General features: G+C 41.0%; 1 protein-coding gene across 2 annotated transcripts in view; it reads left to right on the forward strand.

Moving 5' to 3' along the window:
• Nucleotides 1-13,984, forward strand: part of G3BP1 (G3BP stress granule assembly factor 1) — a 29,500-nt gene extending 15,516 nt beyond the window's left edge. Inside the window, exons 1-12 of one of the 2 annotated variants that reach the window (XM_075210098.1) lie at nt 2,112-2,221; nt 7,498-7,611; nt 8,381-8,462; nt 8,544-8,717; nt 8,947-9,037; nt 9,700-9,793; nt 10,042-10,258; nt 10,346-10,447; nt 11,320-11,437; nt 12,129-12,254; nt 12,353-12,462; nt 12,852-13,984. In XM_075210098.1, coding sequence (XP_075066199.1) covers nt 7,517-7,611; nt 8,381-8,462; nt 8,544-8,717; nt 8,947-9,037; nt 9,700-9,793; nt 10,042-10,258; nt 10,346-10,447; nt 11,320-11,437; nt 12,129-12,254; nt 12,353-12,462; nt 12,852-13,061 — 1,419 coding nt within the window. In that variant the 5' untranslated portion in view covers nt 2,112-2,221; nt 7,498-7,516 and the 3' untranslated portion in view covers nt 13,062-13,984. Of the gene's footprint in view, nt 1-2,111; nt 2,222-7,497; nt 7,612-8,380; nt 8,463-8,543; nt 8,718-8,946; nt 9,038-9,699; nt 9,794-10,041; nt 10,259-10,345; nt 10,448-11,319; nt 11,438-12,128; nt 12,255-12,352; nt 12,463-12,851 lie in introns of those variants that run through there. The other variant, XM_075210097.1, reaches the window with a different exon arrangement.
• The last annotated feature ends 10,448 nt before the right edge of the window (nt 13,985-24,432 follow it).

The following is a 24,432-nucleotide window of genomic DNA, read 5'->3' on the forward strand; positions in this document are numbered from 1 at the left end:
CTGTTATGTTTGGACCACAGTGTCATGGGTCCTTTTGGTCAATCACAGTAATGCAATAATTGAACTGTACTCTGTTCAAAATCTCGAGGAGCGGGACAGCATTGTGACTGTATTTATAGTGACAAGAAGGTAGAAGTTGTTAGAAGGTATATCATCACGCCCAGGAGATTTTGAGGAATGTAACAGCTTGGGTTGATGATCAGTGAACACATAGCTTCATGTTTGGGACTACTCTGTAGATAGAGCCTTCCTAATTTACAGAGTAGGTCGGGTCCTTGTTAAAGGTTTTTGACAGTGTATAGTCTACCTTCATGTGTCAAAATCAGTTGGAAATCGAAAGCTCAATTATAGTGTATGTGCACAATTTTGCAGTGATTAGTGTGATGGGTGCTATATCTTTATACAGCGGAAGATGGGCTCCCTAAAATGTAATTACACAAACATTTCCCGAGGCAGCCAATATTTTCTTTTATTTTAAAGTAATGAAATTGCACAAGGATTGGGCTATAAGTCTAGGTGGGACCAGTCCAGTTTCTGGTGATCTAAGGAAAAATAATCTGGTAGTGCTTTGATGATCATGGACTATGGATTACTTTGGATCTTGATAAGGAATGAGAACATTAACTATGGACAGGATTAGTGTTTGGTAAAAATAGCATTAGTTTAATAGTTTTTGCTTAACATCTTTTTAAACATAGTATACTAGTTAGAATTCCTCTCATCTCCCAATGTCATGGAGGGTGGGGTAGGACCCCCAAGGGCAACATGTATAGTCTTCTCCTTGGAATAAGGATTCCTTGACCCCATATGATAGGGGGGATGCTGCACATCATTCCTTTGCCCTGGGCTAATATTACTATATCAGAAAGATACACCCAGCTGTTTTTTTTGTGGTGGATTCATGGAGTTGGTCCCAATGCTTGCGAATAAACTTTTCCTTTTTACTTTATGATGGTCCCACTAGTGCAATGAGGCAGCATAGCACTGGGTTTGGCCAATGACACTTTTTTAAAATAGCATAAGATGTAGTAGTTTTCCCCCATCACTACACTACATATAATAGGGAAGCAATAACTTTATAAATATAGCACCTGAAAGACAGGTCATTTTTTACTGTGCAATTGTGTCTGCACTAGTTCTGTCTAGTTCCACTTCTTACAAATATAGTTCCACTGCAATTGTTTAAAAAAATTGGTTCGGACAGCAACATGAACGAGCACGCTGCTTTGTTTTCCGAGCATATGACCCAAGTGGTCTTCTTCTCTTTTGGGCTCGGTCAATGCACCCACATGGCCAAAGACACCTAAGATGTTGTTCATGATTCGAAGAACTCTTTGCAAAGAATAAAATAACCAATGATTTCCATCTGCATGACTCTGGCACTTGTTGGCGGCCTTTATAAAGGCTGCGAGGTGGCCAGAGGTGGTCTTTCTTTGTTGCATGTTCTCACTTTCTTTCCTTTAACACTGCAAGGAGGTCAGGCATGGCATTATTAATGGGATAATTATGCAAGAATCAGCAGGGATCAGTTCATGACCTAAGTCTATCACTCTTTAGGTTGTTAGGGTAAGATATTTGCATTTTATCCTCTTTATTTCTCCAGTAGATGGTAATACTGAGGGGCCCAACTGCTTTATGACCATGTATGAGCTTATTGAATGGGACAGTTTATCTTTAAGAAACACTTTTCCCTCACGTCAATCAACCCTATCCCTGCTCTCTGATTGGCCAGGGCGTCTGCTTTCCGCCTCTCTTTATGGTCGTCCGGGGTTTCTCGTCCAATATCACAGGGGCCTGCGTTTCCCCACAACCACACTAGCTTGGAGTAGAAAACGCCTCGCCAACCACAGCCAAGCTTTCACCAGTGCCGTAGCAGTGGCTGTTAACCCCGCCCACCGCGATGTGTACTAGATTTCGATTCGCTGCCTGCCGCAGTGTGCGGCCGTTGGCGTTCACCCACAGAAATCTCTAACGGCTCTCATTGGTTTGTAGGGACGTCGGTCACACAATTGTCTCGCCCATTTGACACGCAGGAACGAATCGGCTTCCGAAGATCTTGAGTCGCGCTTTGCCATTGGTTCAAAGGACTCAGCGGGTTAGGTTGCGCGCTTACTATATGTAGCCGGCAGCTGAGCACGCCGTTGCTTGTGCCGACGCTGTGTGAGGTAAACCAAGGCTGCTCCGGAGCGAAAAGCCCGCCCCAAGCCGGAACCCACAGCAGGTAAGCGGCGGCCTCGGATTCCTCATGGGACGGTTAGTCTGACGGGTATTTAGTGGTATGGGCGTCCTCTACCCCCCCGGCGCCATAGATCGGGGCCACCGTCACCTTGAGCGGCCGTTCGGTGCGCCCTGCGGCCTACGTGATCCTCCCAGTACAAGGCTCCCGTTAACGTGTAGTGTTGACCGTCTTGGGGTAATGTCTTCTGACGCCCGATGTGCGAGCAGCCGCCGGGCAACGTGCTCAGGCGGCATTATATGGGGTATAGACTCCTATAGGGATGCTCTGTCCCAGTGACCGGGCCCCTGCAGTCTCCATGCTGTGGCCCCGGCTACCACTGGCTCTGTTGGGCTCCTAGACCTGCACTCTGAGGCCGCCCCGGCCCCTCTAACGTGCTCAGCAGCCATCATTGTCTCCTCTCCTGCTCTGACAGGGACACTACAGCGTGTTAATATAAATATGCAGTGATTCATTCATTGTACCCACACAGGGATAAGCAGGGACAGAACAGTAATGTGTTTCCCCCCCATTGTGGTGTTTTACTCCTATTACCCCCATTGGTTTCTCATTGTGGGCTTTTATCCCAGTGATCTTCATTTTGTAACATTTTGGCTACTGAAACATGAGTTGTATGAGAAACCTTGGGCCTGATTCATTAAGGATCTTAAATGAAGAGGATCCTTATTTCAGTCTCTTGGACAAAACCATGTCACAATGCAAGGGGTGCAAACTAGTTTTCTGTTTTGCACATAAGTTAAATACTGACTTTTTTTTCATGTAACACACATATCAACTTTAAATTGCAGTGTACAAATAAGCTATCAAGTATTTGTGTGCTACATGAAAAAACAGTCAGTATTTATCTTATGTGCAATACAGAACACTCATTTGCACCCCTTGCATTGTAACATGGTTTTGCCCGGGAGACTGAAATAAGGATCCTCTTCATTTAAGATCCTTAATGAATCGGGCCCCTTGTGATTATTTTGGCTTATTGGCTAGAGTATTAGAGAAAGGCTGCTCATCTGGGGGACTGGATGTTGTCCTCTCTGGCAAAGTTCATGGTCTCTCTATGAACTCGTTTTATTTGTTTTAAATTTGTCCAGTAACAATCTAGTTAGATTATTTATGTCTCCAACTATGGACAGTACTGGAGTAAAAACTGATAACATTCTTAGAACAAGTGATGTGTTTTGATAAATGGGGAGCATGGAACAGTTGTTTGCAGTGGTTTGTCAAGCACAGGGAATGTTTGGAACATATAGTTCCACAACAGTTGGGTAGCCAACGATTGTCTACCTCTGGATTGTCTTCCAGTTGTGGTTACAATCCTTAGCTGCTGGATATAGTTGTTGCTGTTTAGATCGGAGATGTTGGTCACCTGCTTCTCTATTCTTCTAGAATTTATATACAAAATGTTTTCGTTTGGACATTCCATGTAAGGAACATGTTACAAATAATACATGCTGTTAAGAGAGCTTAATGACTAAGTTAGTGGAACAGATTTGTGTGACATGGATACTGTGCCCACAAGTTTATGCTGCAATAAACCTTTTCACTCAAGAGGTTTTTGATTGATCAATTGGATTTGTTAATCCTTGTGTCTAAATTGGCTATTGAAATTCTTTCAGCTTTTAATTTCTTTCCGATCTCTGCACTTTGTTTCTCATTGCTCGCCTTGTATGATGTAGCAGCTTTAGGAAATGTGAGTGCAAGTTATTTCATGTTGCCATAAATAGCAGGTCCTGCTGTAGATAGCCTTTCAGTCTTAGCTTGCTTCACACTGAATAGCAATCACCTTAAGGAATAGGAAATACAAGAAGAAAGGGTTAACAGCACTTTGGTTAAAATTTTTTAGAGGTTATAGTTGAAAAATTAACAAAAGGACTATTTTGCCCTTATAAGCAAGTGTTTCCACCTAGGTTATTTATTTTTTGCCCCCTGGTTTCCCATGAAATTTGACCCTGATTAGGGCTATTCTGGGAAAAACGGATGATAAATTTATCCCAGCTTACGCTAAAACGGTTCACTACTTAATTGTAGACCGACATTACGTAGGCAATAACACAGGGAACTTAGTAGTGTAGTCTTGAGGGGCCTATTTATTAACCGGATTTTGACCCAAAGATGGAGGGTGAAAGATGATTTTTCGAATGAATTTATTAGAAAATCATCCCGCGACGGAGCGCCTGATAGGAGGCTGCCCCTGTGATGTCCTTGCTTTCATTTCAACTTCGGTTACAATCGCAACTTTGCGAAAGTAACAGGAGGGGAGAGTAGATAAGGGATTTGAAGATCCCTCTACCACAATGCTCTCCCCATAGGGTTCAGTGGCGTTGGCCGTGGGGGTCAAGAGCTTTTCAGAACTTGACAAAAATTGCCCTGACCACGGTCCCCATTCACTATTGTGGTGATTGTGGTTAATTCAGTAATTTGGCTTACGTAGGAGAGAGATCTCCGACATCTGCATTGGGCATTTTAGTATATTTTACTTAAAATGCCAAAACCATGTGGGAAAACAGTGTCTGCATTTAGGGCTTCATAAATAGGGCCTTCTATGTAACATTTTATGTATGTACTATGGTGTGTTAAGTACAAATTTTGATCAGGAAACCCAGATTTTGAAAGTGGACACACTGCTTATTACATATACATATATATATATATATATATATATATATATATATATATATATGTATGTGTATGTATATATATGTATGTATATGTGTGTTATAAGCAGTGTTTCCACTTTCAAAATCTGGGTTTCCTGGTCAGAATCTCTATCTCACTCTACCTGACCTGAAGTTCCTGCCATCTTCTGGAGACTGACCAGAGTAAGACATGTAATCTAAGGCCAATGCCCTCCACTGTGTCATACACCAGACATCATCCGGGGTTGAACAAATGATGCAAATAGATTTTAATGCTGCTTTGTTCACCTCTGATGAGGCGAGGTGTGCAGTTGTAGATGGGGGTCTCGCTATGGCTGGCCACACCAAGCATTGTTGGAACTTCAAAACAGGGAAGCACTGTGTACACTAGTAGAGTCTATAGAGAAAACAAAGATCGAGTGGTTACATTTGTAAAATGGAATCTTAGGGGGACTGTTTGCACACAGACTCTACAACAATTAGCTGACAGATTTGTAGTATACTTGCTAGAATATTAGCTTCACATCCAAGAACATTCAAGGCATAATTCTCGATGACTTAATTTTGATGATTTGGCCATTGAAATGCACTAGTTACACACTACAGGCAAAACTGGTTACAAACAGTATTATGTTTACATAGAATGTCTTGTGTATGGCATGCAGATGAGGGAATTCTATACAAAATACACATTTGCATCAGTGTTAGCCAAAAAGGTAAGCACTCTGTTACACTATGATGCAAATGTGGAATTTTGTTCTTCTGTTTGCAAAGCTGGTAACATGTAAAATTTACTTCACTGATTGGCCACATATGTACTTGTGGTGTTCAGTTGGATCCATTTAAAAAGACAAAACCTTAAGATCAACTGTCATTGTCTACTTACATATTAGCCTTGTAAAAGAGGTTTTGCTTTAAGTTTGTAGCATACCCATCCACTCAAGCCCTGGTTCTGAAATGTTAGCTGTTGCTTAGAAACTCATGTTTATGGCAACTGTGAGTGTACAAGGTGTGTATCCACATGCATCTTTTTGTTAATAGCCTTTGTAGAGTTAGTTTTCAAAATGACAGTATCGGGGAAACTGCTTATTTTACTGTGAACTTTGTCTATATCAGATTGAGATGTGCCAACTCTCCAGAGTAGGGACATATGGCAAGTGCTAGAGTAGCAGCAGGTGCATCCTTATAACAGATTGTAATCCATGTCCTGTCTTCCAAAACCCAGACATTTAGTACTGCAAGGTATACTTTGGCTATGCGATTTATGATTTTTGGGGTATGGCTGGCTTCATCTGCTGTAGATTTTACTGTGAATGGCCCAAGGTGAAAGCCGTTTTCAAGTGACATTTGTTGGCTAGACTAATTTTTTACTAAATCACTGCTGAAATTGCTCCACAAGATTGTTACGGTCATGGTTGACTGCTGAAGCAGTTAGGATTTATTGGCATTTTCCAGGTAACAGCAGTGATCAAGGACTGGTTATCTGCAGATCAGTGAGATTGTTTTTTATGGAAAAGCCATCATCTAGTTCCGTCTGCAGAGTGCAACCGAACCAGTCTTGGGTTTAAGAAAGCAAAATAAAAACTCTGACCATTAGATTGCGCTATGTGACAACCATCTGTAAAATTAGAATTCATATTCTAATTGGTATGCATGGTAGGAGGGCACGTCTTCATAGCTCTCTGTATCACATGGAAAACAGCAGCGCTGCTTTGTGAGTCGAAACTCTCCCTTGGGGATATGTTTAACCCAAGAGCCAGGGTGTCATAGCGGTGTGTACCTTGCTTTCATATTCCGTTGGAGAGGACGGCACTGACTTTCTTTGTTCAATCTAAATAAATTGACACCGGTTGTGTTGCCCTTGAGGTTTAATCAAATGCAAATTGATTCTTTAAGAAGAGGCATCTTGTAAAATTAAAGTGTTTGTGTAATTCTGAAAAACTGGGTAAAGACTACAGTTACCTGTCATTTTTGGGTCCTGAATCTCCTCTTATGTTCGTCTATTTACATCCAAAACTGAAATTCTATGGGGCATGTTCAATTAGCCGTTGTGTTCCTCCGGACATTGCGGCAGAACACGTATTCAGGTACTCTGGTACCTCAACATAGCAGGTTTTTCCTTGCACCGCTATTGAGGGGGAATTTGTGATGTGACATCACCGCGGAGTTCCTTTGTGACCGTTCTGGAGGCACTCTGCAACTAATTGAATATTTCCCCATATGTTATCACAGTATATTACTTTTTGGAGTCCAGCATCTAACCAAATCCACCAGGTTCCCTAATGATCTAGCAATACCCTTCTCACTCCTGTTTGGCAGTGTATTGTTAGTCACCACAATGTTAATTGGGATGGGGGAGCATTTAGATATTTTAATCAATAGTGGGCTGGAAGCTATCATATGCTAGGACTGTTTGGCTGGATACATTAAATGGCAGTGTCAGCCAGCTTATTAAGTCTTGATGGGCTTCATAGGTATTTTTTGGGGGGAGTTTTTTGTTAAGCCACTTTTACATTTCTGTCAAAATGTTGCAACAATTAACCTCACTAACTGTCTTTCCTGCACTTTGTTCCTTTAATTTGCCTATATTTTAATATTTGTGGATGGTTGTTTACTTTTCTTTTCTAGATTTCAGTTGACCAAAGAAATGGTGATGGAGAAGCCAAGTCCCCTGCTTGTCGGGCGGGAGTTCGTGAGGCAGTATTACACACTCCTTAACCAAGCACCAGATTTTCTGCATAGGTATGAGGTTATATAGTGGTGCCTAGACTGTGAAGCTTATGTGCTAGTTTAACTTGGAGGTCCTAATTTCAACCACTCAATTCTTCCACTCAAATTCAAACTTGGCAGTCATTTAAATTGTTTGTAATCTAGGCACATCTTTCATGTCTCCTCAAAAGAATCTGCTGGCTCCTAGATTTTATTTTTGACTCCCTGGTTCACCCCTTATTCTATGGTCACGATAGGTGGCCTTTTTGTGTTCTTTAAGTTACTTTTTTATTAAGTTGCATATCATTGTAATTTGTATATTCTGGTTCTTCCTGTGAAGTAAGATGAGAAATTACATTTGGAAGACTTTTTGTACATGTTTAGTAATGTCCTTTTAAGCTTTTACTGCATATCTTTGTGTGGGGTTGGTATTTTGCTTTTCACTCCTAGGGTAACCTGGCATGTTTCAGTGTCCCAATAATAAGTCCTATTATTTCTAAATTTAAATGTAATATTCCAAAATACTTTAACAAATCATTGCTGTATATACAAAACTCTTATTTAGCAGAGTATACGACTTTTGTAAGACTTGCAGTGCCTCTTCATAGGCTATCTTGTGTCTATAGTGAAATATTCTGTATTATCACAGGCTTATCCCAAATATCTTTAGATAGAAGCTCTTGAAATTTGACATGAGTTTGTAAATAGAATCAGAATTGTGTGAAAACTGCTAAATAGCAGACAATGTAATATCTGCTCTTTATAAGGTCTTTTGTTAATATTGACAAATATATTTATTTAGGTTCTATGGCAAGAGTTCATCCTATGTTCATGGTGGTTTGGACAGCAATGGAAAACCGGCGGATGCTGTGTATGGACAAACTGTAAGTTACTAACTATTAGTATAGAAAATTGAACAACCACCCCAAAATCCTGAGAAGTAATGTGTGTTTGTGTTTCTACAGGACATCCATAAGAAAGTAATGTCCTTGAATTTCAAGGATTGCCGTACGAAGATCCGCCACGTTGATGCCCATGCCACTCTAAATGATGGGGTTGTGGTACAAGTTATGGGGGAGCTGTCCAACAACAGACAGCCCATGCGTCGCTTTATGCAGACCTTTGTGTTGGCACCAGAGGTAAAGAGCACATGTTAATGTACAGATTAACTACACAATACGTTTAATGTGAATGTTTGCTGCTTGAGATGTTTAATGTGGGTGGAAGTCGAGACAGTCTGCAAAATGATTGACATAAAATGGTCCTTTTTTTTGCTTCTGGTTAAATGGTTACAATATTACAGCATCAGTAGTAGAACTTGGGTGTTTGCAAAGTCTTAACCTTTTATTTTATTTAATATTTGTTTAGGGATCTGTGGCGAACAAGTTCTATGTCCATAACGACATATTCCGTTATCAAGATGAAGTTTTTGGTGACTCTGACACGGAGCCTCCAGAAGGTTTGTATACAATTTTCTAGTTGATCACTTGCACCCATAACAATATTGAAAATCCTTTGGGAGTCCTTTTAGCTGGATTTTGAGTGTGGTGTATAGTGACTCTCTCACACTCGTAGATGGCAGTTGGTTCAGGCACAGTAATTTTTTTTGTATCTGTTCCTTTGTTTCAAAATCTGGCCTTTTTAATACTTTACAGACATGGAAGTTGCTTAAGCAATTTATAGGTTCACAGCAGATGCTTGAAAGGCTGTGGTTATCCATAAAGGAACGAATACAGAGAGAAATCCCCCAGCACACTGCTGTGAACCAGTAAAAGAGCTGGTAATCTACTTTTTGCATTTTATGTATAAGTAGCAGCTCTTTTACTGATTCACTGTAGTGTGCGGAGTTTTTCGTTTTTTTTTTTTTTTGTTCCTTTGTAATACTTTGTAAACTGAGCCGAGGAGGAGTTCTGTTCGCTGTCATTGTCTAGGAAAGACATTTTGTTTCTATGGTTTTGTTTTTTTTTGTCATTTGTTATAAATATGAAGTGTTCACATTGCTATATATAGACATAGCTTTGTTTTCTCTACTGAGTATTAAAAAATGATTCCTCTAAAGGATGAGTGGCAAGGTACAGACTACAAAGCTAACTCGTACATGCCATGCGCCCTTTGTTTTAGAATCTGATGAGGAAGTAGATGAGCCTGAGGAGAGACAGCAAACTCCAGAAGTAGTTGCCACAGATGACGGCACATACTATGATCAATCTGGCAGGTATGGATTATTCTTATTTCAATGTATTTTATCTTTAGTACTGTATATTAGTCAACTATTTTGTTGACATTGTCTTAAAATTATATTGATGGCTATTTCTTCTTTAGAAAAGCCCAAACTTTTATTTGTGAGCTTTTTGGTTCTCTTACATTCCTGTTGGCCACCATCTAATGGGCTACTTGAGTCAGGTGCGGAGTTTCCCCTGTGTCTTGAATGGAATGATCTCACAATCTGACATTCGTTTTCAGTAATAATGACTTAGATGAGGCACTGGAGGAGCAGATTGTAGAACCTGAACCCGAGCCAGAGCCAGAACCAGAGCAGGATCCAGAGCCGGAGATGGTTGAAGAAAAATGTGAACTGGTGTCTGAGGAACTGGCCCCAGAAGAAGAAGAAGAGGTGGTGGAAAAGAGCCCATCCCCTCTTCCTGCAGACCCAGCACCAATAGTACAAGAGGACTCAAGGGTAAATTGTTTGTTTTAGAGCTGTGTTATGACACAGGGTGAAGCAAATCCAATTTTAAAACAATCTTTTTATTTTTGCTTCTCTTAGGCGTTCTCTTGGGCATCTGTAACTAGCAAAAACCTTCCACCCAGCGGAGCTGTCCCGGTGTCTGGAATCCCACCTCATGTTGTCAAAGTTCAACCATCACAAGTAAGAAACTTTTTTTTTTTGTTTTCTCTCCCCTCAAGTTGGGGGTGGGGGGGGGGATTATTGTGAAGGTGTTTGCTCTGTACCACTAAGTAGAGATTAGCCTTAAGGGATTGACTGAACCTAAATCATGGCAGAAAAAAATGTTCCACAACCTAGCGGACCAGTAAAACTCATGACTGTTGGAAATGGGCACTTGGTTGTAGAGTTCTTTAGCTTGGCACCACAGGATGGGAGGGATATGTGAGGGACCTGCTCGAGGGCGCTTACTATTTAGTTGGAAAAGAACAAAGTCAAGGGAAGGAAGTGTGAGTATAATGGTATAGATTTGGCAGTAGGCTAGGCCATTGGTGTTTCCCACTGACTGTTGCCCTTTTGCTGCTGTTTTTTCACACTCCAATCCCAGAGTTCCATGCTGACCTCGCTGTCTACACCTTTACTCTTCAAACACTACTGAGTTGGAACTGTCTGTCACTGAAGCTCCTGCCAAACATACCCCCGAAATCACCCTTTTCACTGACATCTCCTCTTGCAACCATAATAGGGATCCGGGCCAATCCAGCATCTTCATACATGTGTTATTACTTAACCAAGTTGGGTTTTTGTTTCTCCCCTCTACTTATGGATAACAAGTGAGCTGTTGTAACTGCTTTCTAGTGGCATGTAAACTATGTATGTTTTAGATGTTACAAGTCTTTTTAAGATTGGACGACTTTATTTTGTGGCTGGTATTTTTACAGTGAGACATTACTGTAGTTGGTGGTTGTGCGCCCCATAATAGCTGTTAAATGGGCAAAATATTGTAGCATGACATACGTTTCGTATTAAAATGTCATATTAGTAAGTTGCTAATATTTATTCAATGTTTGTTTTAGCCCCGGCCAGACACTAAATCTGAAAACCAAACATCAGCACAGAGACCACCACAGAGAGATCAACGAGTCAGAGAACAGAGGACTACAGTAATCCCACCACGAGGAGGTCCCAGACCTGGTGAGGATATAAAATATATGGACTGCATGCATTACTGATAGATGTGGAATAGTCCTCTCCCCCTCCAATTGCACGTTTTGGACTACCCTTTACAATAGTTCTGTTTGTAGTGCTTGGGAGCAGCTTGTGTCCAAAGCTGGTGCACATCATTTTCATATTATCCCTGAGTTCATATGGGGCTTATTGCTGAGTGTTCCTCCTTCAGTTTCATGCTTATCATTTATTTATATAGCTCCACTAATTCCTCAGTACTGTACAGAGAATATTTGTCATTCACATCAGTCCCTGTCCCCTTTGGAGTTTACAGCCTAAATTCCCTAACACACACAGACCAAGATTAGTATTCTCAGCAGACAATTAACATACCGGTATGGTAGAAAACCGGAGCACCCAGAGGAAACCCACGCAAACTTGAGAACATACAAACTCCTCACAGATAAGGCCATGGTTGGAAATTGAACTCGGGACCCACTGTGGTGCAGCCACTGTGCTGTCCCATATAACAACTTGTGCCAACTTGTGATATCAAAATCCTTTGGTGACTTTTCTGCACGTTAGAAAACATGCATAATTCTTTAAATTGTGTGGTTTGGTTTTTTTTGTGCATTTTATTTCTTGTGCTAATTAAAGAGTAATTGGATGCATGTGGCAAGGGTTTTTTCTTTTTTAGTAATATCTTTTGTGTCTTTAGTGAGAGAGGGAGAACCAGGAGAGTTGGAAACCAGACGAATCAACAGGTATCCAGACAGCCATCAACTATTTGTTGGTAATCTGCCACACGATGTTGACAAGAGTGAGCTCAAGGAGTTCTTCCAGAGTAAGTGTGCTTTAAACACATTACCCATTAGGATATATTTACTAGTATCTGAAATATTGCATGCTCATAGGTTTACAAACCGGCTTTTTTCTCCCCAGCTTACGGCACTGTTGTTGAGCTTCGTATAAACAGCGGCGGAAAGCTTCCCAACTTTGGCTTTGTGGTTTTTGATGACGCCGAGCCAGTTCAGAAAATCCTGAGTAGCCGGGTAGGTCTACTTTGTGTTTTTTGCTTGCTATGTACACCCTTATTTTAATAAGGGTCAGAAAACAGTAGCACCAAAGAAGAGAAAAAAAATTCTCCCGGTGCATGTTTAGCTTCTATCCCATCTAAAACTTGTTTGCATACACTTCTAGTGTAATGTGCTGTGCTGATTATTTTGTTAATTGATCATATTCAGATTTGTCTTCAGTGTTTTCTTTGCCCTTTAATTTTGTTTCCCTATCCCGTAAACTTTACCAACTTCCCAGATGTAATATATTGGAGTATTTGAAGGTCAAAAAAAAAAGAGGTGGGAAACCCAACTTAGACCTGATTTTCAATTTTGGAATTTTTACATTCTGCTAAAAAAAAGACTTGTCCCATTTTCCTTCACAGCCTATCATGTTCCGTGGAGACGTACGTCTAAATGTGGAGGAAAAGAAAACTCGTGCTGCCAGAGAGGGCGACCGTCGTGGTGAAAGGCCCCGTGGCCCAGGAGGACCACGTGGAGGTCTTGGAGGTGGTCTGAGAGGACCACCACGTGGTGCAATGTCACAGAAGCCTGGTTTTGGGGCTGGAAGGGGTATTCAAGGTCCACGCCAGTGATTTTTGTCTTCCTCCTTGGTTTTATTTTTTTTATCTTTGTTTTTTCATTTTGGAGTGGCTTCTAACATCAAGTGGGGTTTATAGCCCTCTTTTGCTCTGCAGCCTTCTGAAACCTGGGTCTTGGATGTCTTGCCACATTGTCCCAACGTGACGGACTGCTACACTTCACTTGTCCCATCCCAACCTTTTTGTTTTGTGTTGCAATTCTACAGATTTTTTTTTAATTTTTTTTCCCCCTTCTCAATCCTCTTCCCAGAATCCAGCATTTGTTGGACAATGTCTTTTAGGGGTGGATGTGGCTCAAATATTAACAAAAACAAACAAACCCTGCTTTCAGGAGTCAGTTGCAATGGAACATTTCCTGAATTTAAGGAAGTCCACCAGTGTGTTTGGGAATGCTGGTGTAGGCTCTTGGTTTTTGACTGACGGACTATTATCCCGACACTTTACTCAAAGCCTCTCTGTAGGAAAAGGCTAGTCGTTGGCACAGTATTCGGGTCTTGATAGTATATATCCATTGAAGCTGTGAGTAGCGATGAAGAAGGAAGCGGCTTAGTGCAGCTGCTTGCAATCTCCATCCAATGCTGTTTTACTGCAAAATAATAAAAGGTGTTCATTGGAATTTCTATACTAACACTTTTTATACAGCACCATCAAGGAATTGAGAAAATTATGGAAACTTTTACCACTCAAATTTTGGATTTTGGGATAGGTTTTAAATGTCTAACTACTTGACTTTAAAACATACGAGTTTGTGGAAAAAAAACATTTTTTTTGATAGGGATTTTTTTCCTTGTGGTTTTTAGTTTGTATTTGTAAAAAAAAAACAATTTAAAAAAAAGAGAGCAAAATTGTTGTGCCTTCTATTTATCTCTCATTCCAGTCTCGGCAAGTTATTAAAAATAAAATGCATAAAAAATTGAGGTCTGTCTTCAGAATCCTAACTTTATAGCTGCTTACTTTGTTTTGTGGGTCTCTGTTGTGCGGGTGAGTTTTGAATATGCTGATGTTCTTGGTGTATTGTGTATATGAAACTATCTTGTAAATATTCAGTCCCAGTTATTTGGCTGTAGAGTTGACTGAGATTTTAAAGGAGACTTCTATTCAAATGCACTTAATACCAAACTCCACTCCCAAGTTTAGGAATGGCAGTGGTCTGGTGCTCCACCCATCACAGCTGATTGGTCTGTCCTCTCATACCTGTGAAGGCTCTGTGTGCTGGAAACACTGGAGTCTCACAACCTTTAGGGTAGGGCTCTGGGGCATCAGATAACCATTGTTCTGATATTTGGTGAGAGGGATTTAACATCCAAACTATATTTGGGTGGGTGTCCGAAGTACCCCAAAATCTAATCTGCAAGCTGACCCCAAAACACTTTTATAAACTGTTATGGTATCTTTACATGTATTGGTAAGTTGACATTATTTGTCTGTGCAAGCACCATGGCTGTTGTAGACTCTTGAACGGCTCCCTATTGTCCCTTTAAGGAAGTGCAAGTAAAGGTTCATATATACAGATGCTGTCTACATGCTCATCCGTGCACTGCCTTAAATGCGCCAAAAATTGCTGCAGTGTTTACTGAATAGGTTTTCTTCAAAGAGATGGTTGAGTGGGAGGGCCTCTATGAAAGCGAGTACACAAAGATGGTGCTGCCATAGCAACCAATCACATTCATGTTTTTCTGTGTGACCTTATATTTCTGCACCTATTGTCATATTCTTGATTGTCTTTATGAAAATAACTGGTTTTCTGACTTCACATGTTTAGCGGTTTCTACAAGTAATGCTGGATGGGGCAGAAAAGTCTAGTTACATTTAAACACATGATGTCCCAGCGCAGGGCTGGCCAAACCGTGGCTCTTCAGGTGTTATGGAACTACAAGCCCCAGCATGCTTTACCACTAGATATCGCAGCATGCCCTACCAGTTATTGGTTGGCTATAGTTTCACAACACATGGAGGTTTGCTAGGCCTGTACCAGTGTTTTGGTACAGGCCTTGCCTGTAAAAAACAAAAAAAACAAATTATTTTTATTTTTTTAAACCATAAGTGTTGCTGCCCTTTTGGATATACGAAAACACCATGAATTCAATCTTGTGAACCCTTAAATTAGAAAGCTGAAAAAAATCAGCAAGGCTAATGAATAGTAAGTAATATGCTAAAACATCCATCATGCCCTCAAACTGTTAACTACATACACACACAATACAAGCATTTTGAGATCTGAATATGCATGAGTGTCTTCACACAGAACCAGCAACTTAGCTGTGATGTACTTCATGCTCATAGACAACCATTTGAGTCACTGATTACTATAAAATTTGATGGGCTGCATTGTTATGAATAAAGACTACATGGTTAAATCTATATTGTAGCTTCAGGTCTGCTTCCTCTATGCATTAGCGTGAAGTACACTTTATAGAACACATAAAAAAAATACTATTACAAATTAACACGAAAACCTATATATTGGCCCTCAGGCTAGTAATGCACAGACCTAAATTGCTGTGACCTCACGAAATTCCTTAGGTGACAGCAGTGAATGGGAAACTGCTTTTAGTGGCTTGTGTGCAGTGTTGGCTGAAGTCTGTGTCATTTACACATTAATATACATGCGAAATGTTAGGATTTCGGAGTTAAAAAGTCTGCACCTACAATTTTTTTTGGTTTAATGGCATTAAAGGGCAGTTAAACATTTCAAATCATAATGAATAGCTACTTAACACATAAGACATGCATCTACAGTATAACTGTAGGGATTGTTTAACCTTATTAGAGTATATAGTGATGTTTCTGTGTACATTTTGTCTATTTAGTTTGAGACTGGGGCAATCTTGGGGGAAGAAAATGATCTCTATTGTAGCTAAGCACCTTGATTTGCATAAGTGTTTTAGATTTCATTTGGAGTGCATAGATTTACAGAGCAGGATTGCATTTGTGGAGGAGCCGAGGGTGCATCAGTCCTGCAAAGTTTAGCATTATTGCAACAATGAGCAAATTGAAAACTTCATTTTGTGGTGGCATTAGTATTGGAGAAAGTGGTAGAGAGTGCATGTTTGCTTTGCAGAGGTTTTTCATTCCACAAATGAGCTTCAGTTTATGCACCACCTCTGAGATGCTTTTAATGAGACATTGATAGGCTCACTGTTATCAACGTAAAGCAAAGCTTCATACACACAACTACTGTATCTTCAGAAGTCACTCATGGTAAATGAAGCTAACTGGATAGTGTTTTAGAAGTTAAACCTGGAGTCTTTAATGAAAGTGGTGATTCTAACATGAAAGGAGGTTGGAATTGTTGATTACACTTTTGTGCAGTACGTCTGTTTCCTCATTACGCACCTCTAGTTCGTAGTGTTGTCTAGTAGAGTTTACGTTCACCTTGATGTCTATAGGATTGAATGTCTAGGATTGAATCACATCTGTGCCAAAACCGAGGCGCTTTGGGCCTTGTCGTAGAGTGCACATTTTAAATTAGATTGACTTGTGGTTAATGAAATTTGGTAGGTTAGTACAGCTTAACTTATAACAAGCAATGCTTTTATTTCACTAGTTGCACTTAGCAGTCCGGTTTGATTGGTGGCGTGTATGGATTAGTAGGTAAAGCATTAGCTCCTTAGTGGCCACTGTGATGTGAAATGCAGGATACCTTATTAACTTGTTGCCTCTCTTAAAAAAACAAAAAAAACACCATGGCATTAGTGTTTCTTTGAACAGCCCTGTGTGTCTGGGCTACATGTTCCACGTCTGCAAGGCATGCCTGTCCATAAAACAAGCTTTACCTGGCTCCTGCAAGCTCCAGACACTCCTGCTATAGGGAGCAGCCCTTAATTTAGTTTGTACTGGTCAGAAGTTGGGAACCTTAGGATTGTCCCATATACGTAGTATAGGTTTTGTTAAGGAAGGATTTTTATTTCCTTTGAGTAGGAGGTGTTCAGTCCCTTCTTTACAGATTGCTTTGCAATCTGGAAGTGGGGGGAACATGTTAAAATAATTCTGCTTCCATGTGATTAGGCCCAGGTGGTTGTAATACTGCAGGGGGTCAGGAAAGAGCAGTTATTTTGACTACTGGCCTCTTCTAGACGGAGTTGGCTTGATGCCAGCTTTGCCCACACTACGTATTGACAATGATTTCCCTGCCGTGCCACTTGAATCTGCAGCAATAGTATCTGTACACACCCTCCCTATACCACAGGGGAATGCCTCCTTGGTATACTGAAACTCAGGCGTAATGTACTATTGGCTTATGCGGAGGCTAAATGGGTGCAGTGTTGGTTAATTCCTTATTCAGCTAAGATTTATAGGGGGGGTATTCAGTTGTTTCATTTCCCGACAACGTTAAAACTATTACCGTTATTACGGTAATAGTAAGCTGGATTTCAGCTCGCAGCTCAGGGAGCTACGAGCTGAAATCCAGCGAGAAAACTACCGTAATAACGGTATTTACGTGCACTATTACCTTAATAACTTATAGTGTGCGCACCGCGAGATTTTTGGCTTTTTCGCCAACAATTGAATATGCCCCATAGTGTTGTTCCTTCTCTTACTAGGTGGTTCCTGTCTTTTTCCAGCAGAGTAGAATAGACCTGTTTATGTTCTGGAAGTATAAGGCAAGTCCCATTTTACAGAACAGGGGTTAGCTCTCAGGGACCGACAATATAATGCCAACTGTTGTACTGGGCAGGGGCAGACATTCTGTCTGGACACTGCAGATGGAAGCCGTTACTTCCACGTTGTAAGCCAATGTATGGCCAGCTTTACATGTCCCTTCAGGGTTCGTGCTGGTGAATAGTACAGTTTTTTTGTAATCTTTGGACACTTCATGGAGAATTGTATTGAAAGATGGACCGTAAACCTGCCCTAAAGATGCTGAAGAGCACAGAAGTTGGGGTAAGCCTTTGGGTATTTGTGCACTTTTTCAGATTTATAGAATAGTTTCTTTCCTATTTGTACCCTTGTAAAGCCTGTATCAGGAAAGTCTGAAAATCTGTGTCTGGAGCATGTGATAGAGAGTTGCCAGCAGATTATGAAGTGTTGCCCCAAACTAGGAAAGAATCGCTTCGGCCACTGGAGCAATTTAAAGAATAACTAGATGATTAAAAAACAACTGAAGGTGTATATACACAGAAAGGTACTAAAAGTTTTTGCCAGGTCACAGTTAGATAGGGTTAGACACGAATGATATGCTTTTTACCTATGAATCATTGGAATCTCTTAGAGCAAGATGAGTCCTCATATTTAAGAGGGGAAAGAATCTAGGTCAATTAATTTGGATAATGAAAATATAACTGAAGAGGATTAATAAAGCTATGGGGCTTCACCTATTATGGCAACATTACAGGATGTTAACTAGTGGAAATGCAGTGTGTTCTACGTGGTTATTAAAGATCTTGAGAGTTGAGAGCGAAAAGGAAGATGAGTTGGCACAGAAGAATTTTTTCATATTTCAGCAGGAAGCATGGTCAAATCAGGGGTAGCTGTAGTTCTGGTCTCCAGGGCTCTTGGCAATTGGATGGATCATATAAAGTTTTTACTGAAAGGTTTGGAAAATTTCTCTGAAGAATCCTTGGATAGGGCTGTGTTCTCAGGAAGAGCACGGCCAGAAAAACATTTGTTTGCGGCTTTGGGCACAAAATCCGTTTAGTCAAGTTTCCTTTCAAGGGTTCTTTGGTCTTCGCTAGCAAACTGGATTGCAAGGTCCAAAATAATTACTGTTGGAATATTGCACTATTTACGAAGAGAAGATCAGAATAGACCCCTGTATGCAATCCCCAATGATTTATGGGCAGACACAGCATCCGGAGTCTATTGTTGCTGGGGGTAGGGGGGAGGGATTTTCAATTTTGTACAGAGCAAATAGTAGTAGAGAATTTTCTGCCGTCAATAGATTTGCAAGAGGCCTATATCCTAGTAGCAATGCAATATAATTTTCGTGGGTTTTGTGTTCTAGCCTACCCTTTTGGCCTTTAAATGTCCCTTTGACAGCTTACCAAGGTACGTGTAGTACTAATATCGGCACTTAGTAGGTTGCAATGGTTTGTCCCTGCCAGAATGATATCTTGGTAGGAAAGTCCATGGAGAGAACTCAAACAAGTTGATACCTTTTCTCCATTTATGATACAACCATAACTTTGAAAGAAAGGTAACTGGTACAATCACATCATGTCCAATTCCTGGGTGTGTGTGTATATATAATATTTTAGAGGACAAGGTATCGGAAGACTGGGCAAAATAATACAATTGATATTTCAGCTAACGACTGTCTTTTGGGTATGGTCTCTTCAACAGTGGAGATCCTACTGTGGACAAGATGACAGGATTTTAGTCAGACTGACTCCGACAATGGGTCTACAGTCTCTGGACCAGGGCAATGCTGCTAGAGCAACAGTGGCCTATACCATTTCAACTGGACCTCTTGCATCAGGTGGAATGGGGTGGAAATTGAGCAGGCATTGCCCAGGAACACAGGATTTTCTACCAAAGTAACAACTTAAGTTAGAAAACAATTCGCCTGTGATTTATTACATTATTTGAAAACCCTTTATTAGCTTGTGCCAGAAGAGATTAAACTAATGGCAGCGAACACTTGACAAGAACAGGAAAGATTAAAGGGGTATGGCTCTCCAAACCCTGAAAGCACAAGTATCCGCATTAAGCGTCATTTTGTACACAAGACTGACATTAAATAGTTTAATTGCATGTTTCATTCAAGTGACAAAAAAGGATGCAGCCTCACATTAGACCTTTTTTAGGCATATGAGATCTTGATACTAGTATCTCGTACAAAGTCCTTTTGTGCCTCTGCCGGATGTTCAACCTAAATGGCTTAAACTCAAAGTAGTGTTCTTGGTGAGCTACATACGTTATGGGGCAGAAAACCATTCTTGAATATCTTTCCAGATAACCTACTGCTCAAGACACAGCCAACTTTTCTACCTAAAGTAGTAGTGTCTACTTTCCATATAAATCAGGAGATGACATTACCAACATTTTGCTCACAACCGAATAATGAAGATAAATGACATTTGACAAATGTTGGATGTGGTGAGCGCAACATCTAGCATCCTCCAGATATTGTCATCAGTGTTTTGCCTATCTGTGGGACCTGCTCCATCATTGATTTTCTTGCAAGACTGATCTGTGAAGTCACTTCGTACACATAGGAGAAAGGTCTTGTAAGTACTGAAAATTCTGAAGCTGAATTAAACTAGAGCGATGGCAATCTCTTGGGCAAGAAGGGACTATGTATTAACAAATGAAATTTGCAAAACGGGAAGGTGGAACTCACTCCACTCGTTTTACAAAACATCTGCTGCACGTGACAGCAGAGAATGATCAGTTTGGAAGGAAAGACTATAGCTCAGTATTTCTTGCGCACCCCTAACAGCTCATGTTTTTTTAAGGATTTCTGTCTGTGGAACAGATAGGATAATTACTGACCCAGCCAAGGAGACTGTCACCTGTGCTTGATTAAAGAACTCATGAAAACATGAGCTGTGGGGGTGAGGACTGCAGTGAAGACACTCTACTATAGATCAATAAAGATTTTTTTTTTTGCCTTCATTATGATGTTGCTTGTTTAATCCACCCTATATTATTGTTTGGGTACATCCCGTTCGTTAGGGTGGTCAGGAAGTCTGAAGAAAAAAATGTGTTTACTTGTTAATGTCGTTTCATCTGAGGTCTTCTCCAGGGCAGTCCCAAAATTCCTACCTTTTTATTGGCTTTTTTCAGAAGTGGCTCAAAGTCAAACATCCTATAGTCAAGTCCATAAATATTGGGACATCGACACAATTCTTATATTTTGGGCTCTATACACCACCACAATGAATTTGAAATGAAACAAACAAGATGCGCTTTAACTGCAGACTTTCAGCTTTACATGCAAATCAGGTGAAAGATGTAGGAATTAAAAAGTGGGAGGCACATATAGAAACCGTTGTAAGGGACCAAAAGTAATGGGACAATGGACTCAAAAGCTATTTCATGGACATGTGTGGGCTATTCCCTTGTTATTTAATCATCAATTAAGCAGATAAAAGGTCTGGAGTTGATTCTAGGTGTGACATTTGCAATCTGTTGCTGTCGACTCTCAATATGAGATCCAAAGAGCTGTCACTATCAGTGAAGCAAGCCATCATTAGGCTGAAAAATCAAAACAAACCCATCAGAGATATAGCAAAAACATTAGGTGTGGCCACATCAACTGTTTGGAACATTCTTAAAAAGAGAGCGCACCGGAGAGCTCAGCAACACCAAAAGACCACGGAAAACAACTGTGGTGGATGACAGAATAATTTTTTTCCCTGGTGAATAAAAACCCCTTCACAGCAGTTGGCCAAATCAAGAACACTCTCCAGGAAGTAGGTGTATATGTGTCAAAGTGAACAATCAAGAGAAGACTTCACAAGAGTAAATAGAGAGGGTTCACCATAAGATATAAACCATTTGTGAGCCACAAAAACTGGAAGACCAGATTAGAGTTTGGCAAACAACATCTAAAAAAAAGCCATTACAGTTCTGAAACAACATCCCTTGGTACAAGTTGATCTTTGTCTCATCTGTCCAGAGTGATGGGCATGTATGGCTGCCAATGGAACGGTTTCCCTTTTATTTTTTCTGATGTGACTGCTGACAAAAGCAGCAGAATGAATTCTGAAGTGTTTTGGGCAATATTATCTGCTCCTATTCAGTCAAATGCTTTAGAACTCATTGGACGGCGCTTCACAGTGCAGATGGACAATGACTTGGCCATTGCATAACATTCCACTTGTTAGCCTTAAACTCTTTGGTTGCTTCGGGTCAATCACCTGACCTGAATCCGATTTGAGCATGCATTTCACTTGAAGACAAAACTGAAGGGAAACTGCCCCAAGAACAAGCAGGAACTGAAGACATTTGCAGTAGAGGCTTGACAGAGCATCACCAGGGATGAAACCCAGCGTCTGGTGTTGTCTATGCGTTCCAGACTTAAGGCTGTAATTGACGTTGAAGTTTGATCTAGGATTGTTTAGTTTGTCACATTACTTTTGGTCCCTTAAAAAGTGGGAGGCACATATAGAAACCATTGTAATTCCTACACTGTTCACCTGATTATGATGTAAATTCTCTCAAATTAAAGCTGAAAGTCTGCAGTTAAAGCACATCTTGTTTGTTTCATTTCAAATCCATTGTGGTGGTGTATAGAGCCCAAAATATGAGAATTGTGTTGATGTCCCAATATTTATGTATTTGACTGTATGTAAAGCAGGAGCTATATGTTTAATCTCCCTTCTCTCCTCTTGCCTCAACTGGCTCCTCTTGTGCCTGGTCTGTTTACCCTCCCTTGGGATATAAGCTCGTATGAGCAGGGCCCCCTCCCCTCCTGTCTCCATACCTGTTCTTCCGCTCCGTCTTTACTGCACATGAATGGCCGGAGTTTCTGAAGTATTGGTACTTTTTGTTCATTGTTCTGTATGGTTTCACCCTGTATAGACTACTGTTATCACTGTGTGCGGCGCTGCAGCTACCTTGTGGTGCCCAACAAATAAATGATGATGATAATAATAATATTCTGAGGTGTGTACTTTCCCTGTCCCTGCACAGCTGAATAGGGAGTTGAACTTCTCGTTATGGCAGTCATGGTGTCCTTTAAGGAAATTAAATTAACAGGTAAAACTTTTTTTTTTTTCTTTTTCCTTTCTATCTTTTGGCTGCTAATGTTCCACCTTTCTCCAAACACCATCTCTCCAACCACCTGATATGAGAGTTCCACCATCAATGTCCTCGGCTCAGGCACCATGGATGCAGAGCAGTAATGCTGTTTCCCCCCCCCCCCCCCCCCCTAACATTGCTTTCTTTTTTTGCTATTCCAGAGAGGTTTCTTTTTCTGTTTAAGCTTTCACATGGTAGCTCAAAGTGCTTCGTTTGCTAGTCCAGAAAAACTGTCTTGGTTACCCATTTATTACTGTCTACTTTATAGGTTGAGTAAAGGAGAGTGCTATATGCAATAAATGTAATATTTGTTATGTACAATGTTCTTCCCCTGCTCTCTTTACCCAGTCTCCCCTTCTCATAATACCAAGGAAGCCTAATGTTCTCAAGGGACCAGCAACTGTTACCATAAAGCATCTTACAGTACCAAACACTAGTGATGTGAATAACAAATCTGTACAGAGCTGGGTAATATGCTTGGTGCTAAATAAATGATCGTCTTGTGAATCTTATGACCTTGACTAGCCAGGCAAGATGCACAAGTACCTGAGTGACAAGGTGAGAAACTGCTACATATGAGGAAAGGGTTTAACCTCCTTGGAGTTTGGAGGAAGTCCTATCCATTCCTCATAGGGGAACAGATTGGGCTTATTTAAGGGCTCAAATTCAGGGTTTTTTTTTGGCTTGTATCTGAGACGGGTGGAAGTCTCGTCCCTCTCCACTGAAGTAGACAATATACCCTGACCTTTTGTCATAGCTCTAGTATTGATGTTCCCATGTATTGTGGATCCTTTCAATAAAGATTCAGTTTGACCCAAACTCAAGAGCTTGACTGGTGACTTGAGGTTAACCCACTACAAGTTAGTTTCAGAAGCAGGATCAACTTGGGTCCTGCCTTGGCTTGGGAACTAGCGTGGAGTCAGTGACATGGAAGTTCTTGACGCATCTTAAAGAACTGCAAGAACAAGGCATATAGCAGCAGGCCCAAATAGAACAGATGACAAAACAAACAGAAAATTTACTCATGCTCTTCTGGTAGGAGAGGACTGCTCTTCAGGAGATGGTCAGGAGGCTGAGAGAGGGGGAGTACAAGATGCCTCTGCTCACCCTTCAAAGTCTCCAGTTATTCTTCAAGTCTGAGCTGGCTACGCTGTTAGTCAGGAAAGCATTATCTTTTGTGTGAGTGGCAACCGCTCAAGCTTGTCCCATAGACTGTGTTGGGCCATTCGAGTTGCTCCTCTGCTAATGGGGAAGGCTCGGGGAGTTCTGTGTAGCACTCTCCTTTGGTGGTGCTGGTGAAAGCGATCATCTGTGACCGGTTTATCCTTAATCCAGAGGCCTACAGCCAGAGCGCTATGTTCTGCAAATTAGGCCAAAGGCCTTGGCGGAGAAATTGTCTGTCTTCGTGGTCAGCAAGCTGGTGGAGACCTTGGTTGGAGCAGTTCACCAGTCTTCTTCCCAAAAGCAGGGCTCGGTGGGTGTACATTCATAGGTCAGCTATCCTTACAGCTGCTGTTTGGTTAGTTGAAAATGCCTTGTTGGATGGACAGGTGGACCCTTGTCACTGCTGACCGACTTGGCGTCCTCACCTTCCCTACCAGTGGAAGCCGATAATGCGGGCAGAATGTCTATCTGCTGTACAGAGAACAGCCATTCCCAGACACTACCCATTTACCTG

This window comes from Mixophyes fleayi, chromosome 4 (assembly GCF_038048845.1).
Source record: "Mixophyes fleayi isolate aMixFle1 chromosome 4, aMixFle1.hap1, whole genome shotgun sequence".
Taxonomy (NCBI): domain Eukaryota; kingdom Metazoa; phylum Chordata; class Amphibia; order Anura; family Limnodynastidae; genus Mixophyes; species Mixophyes fleayi.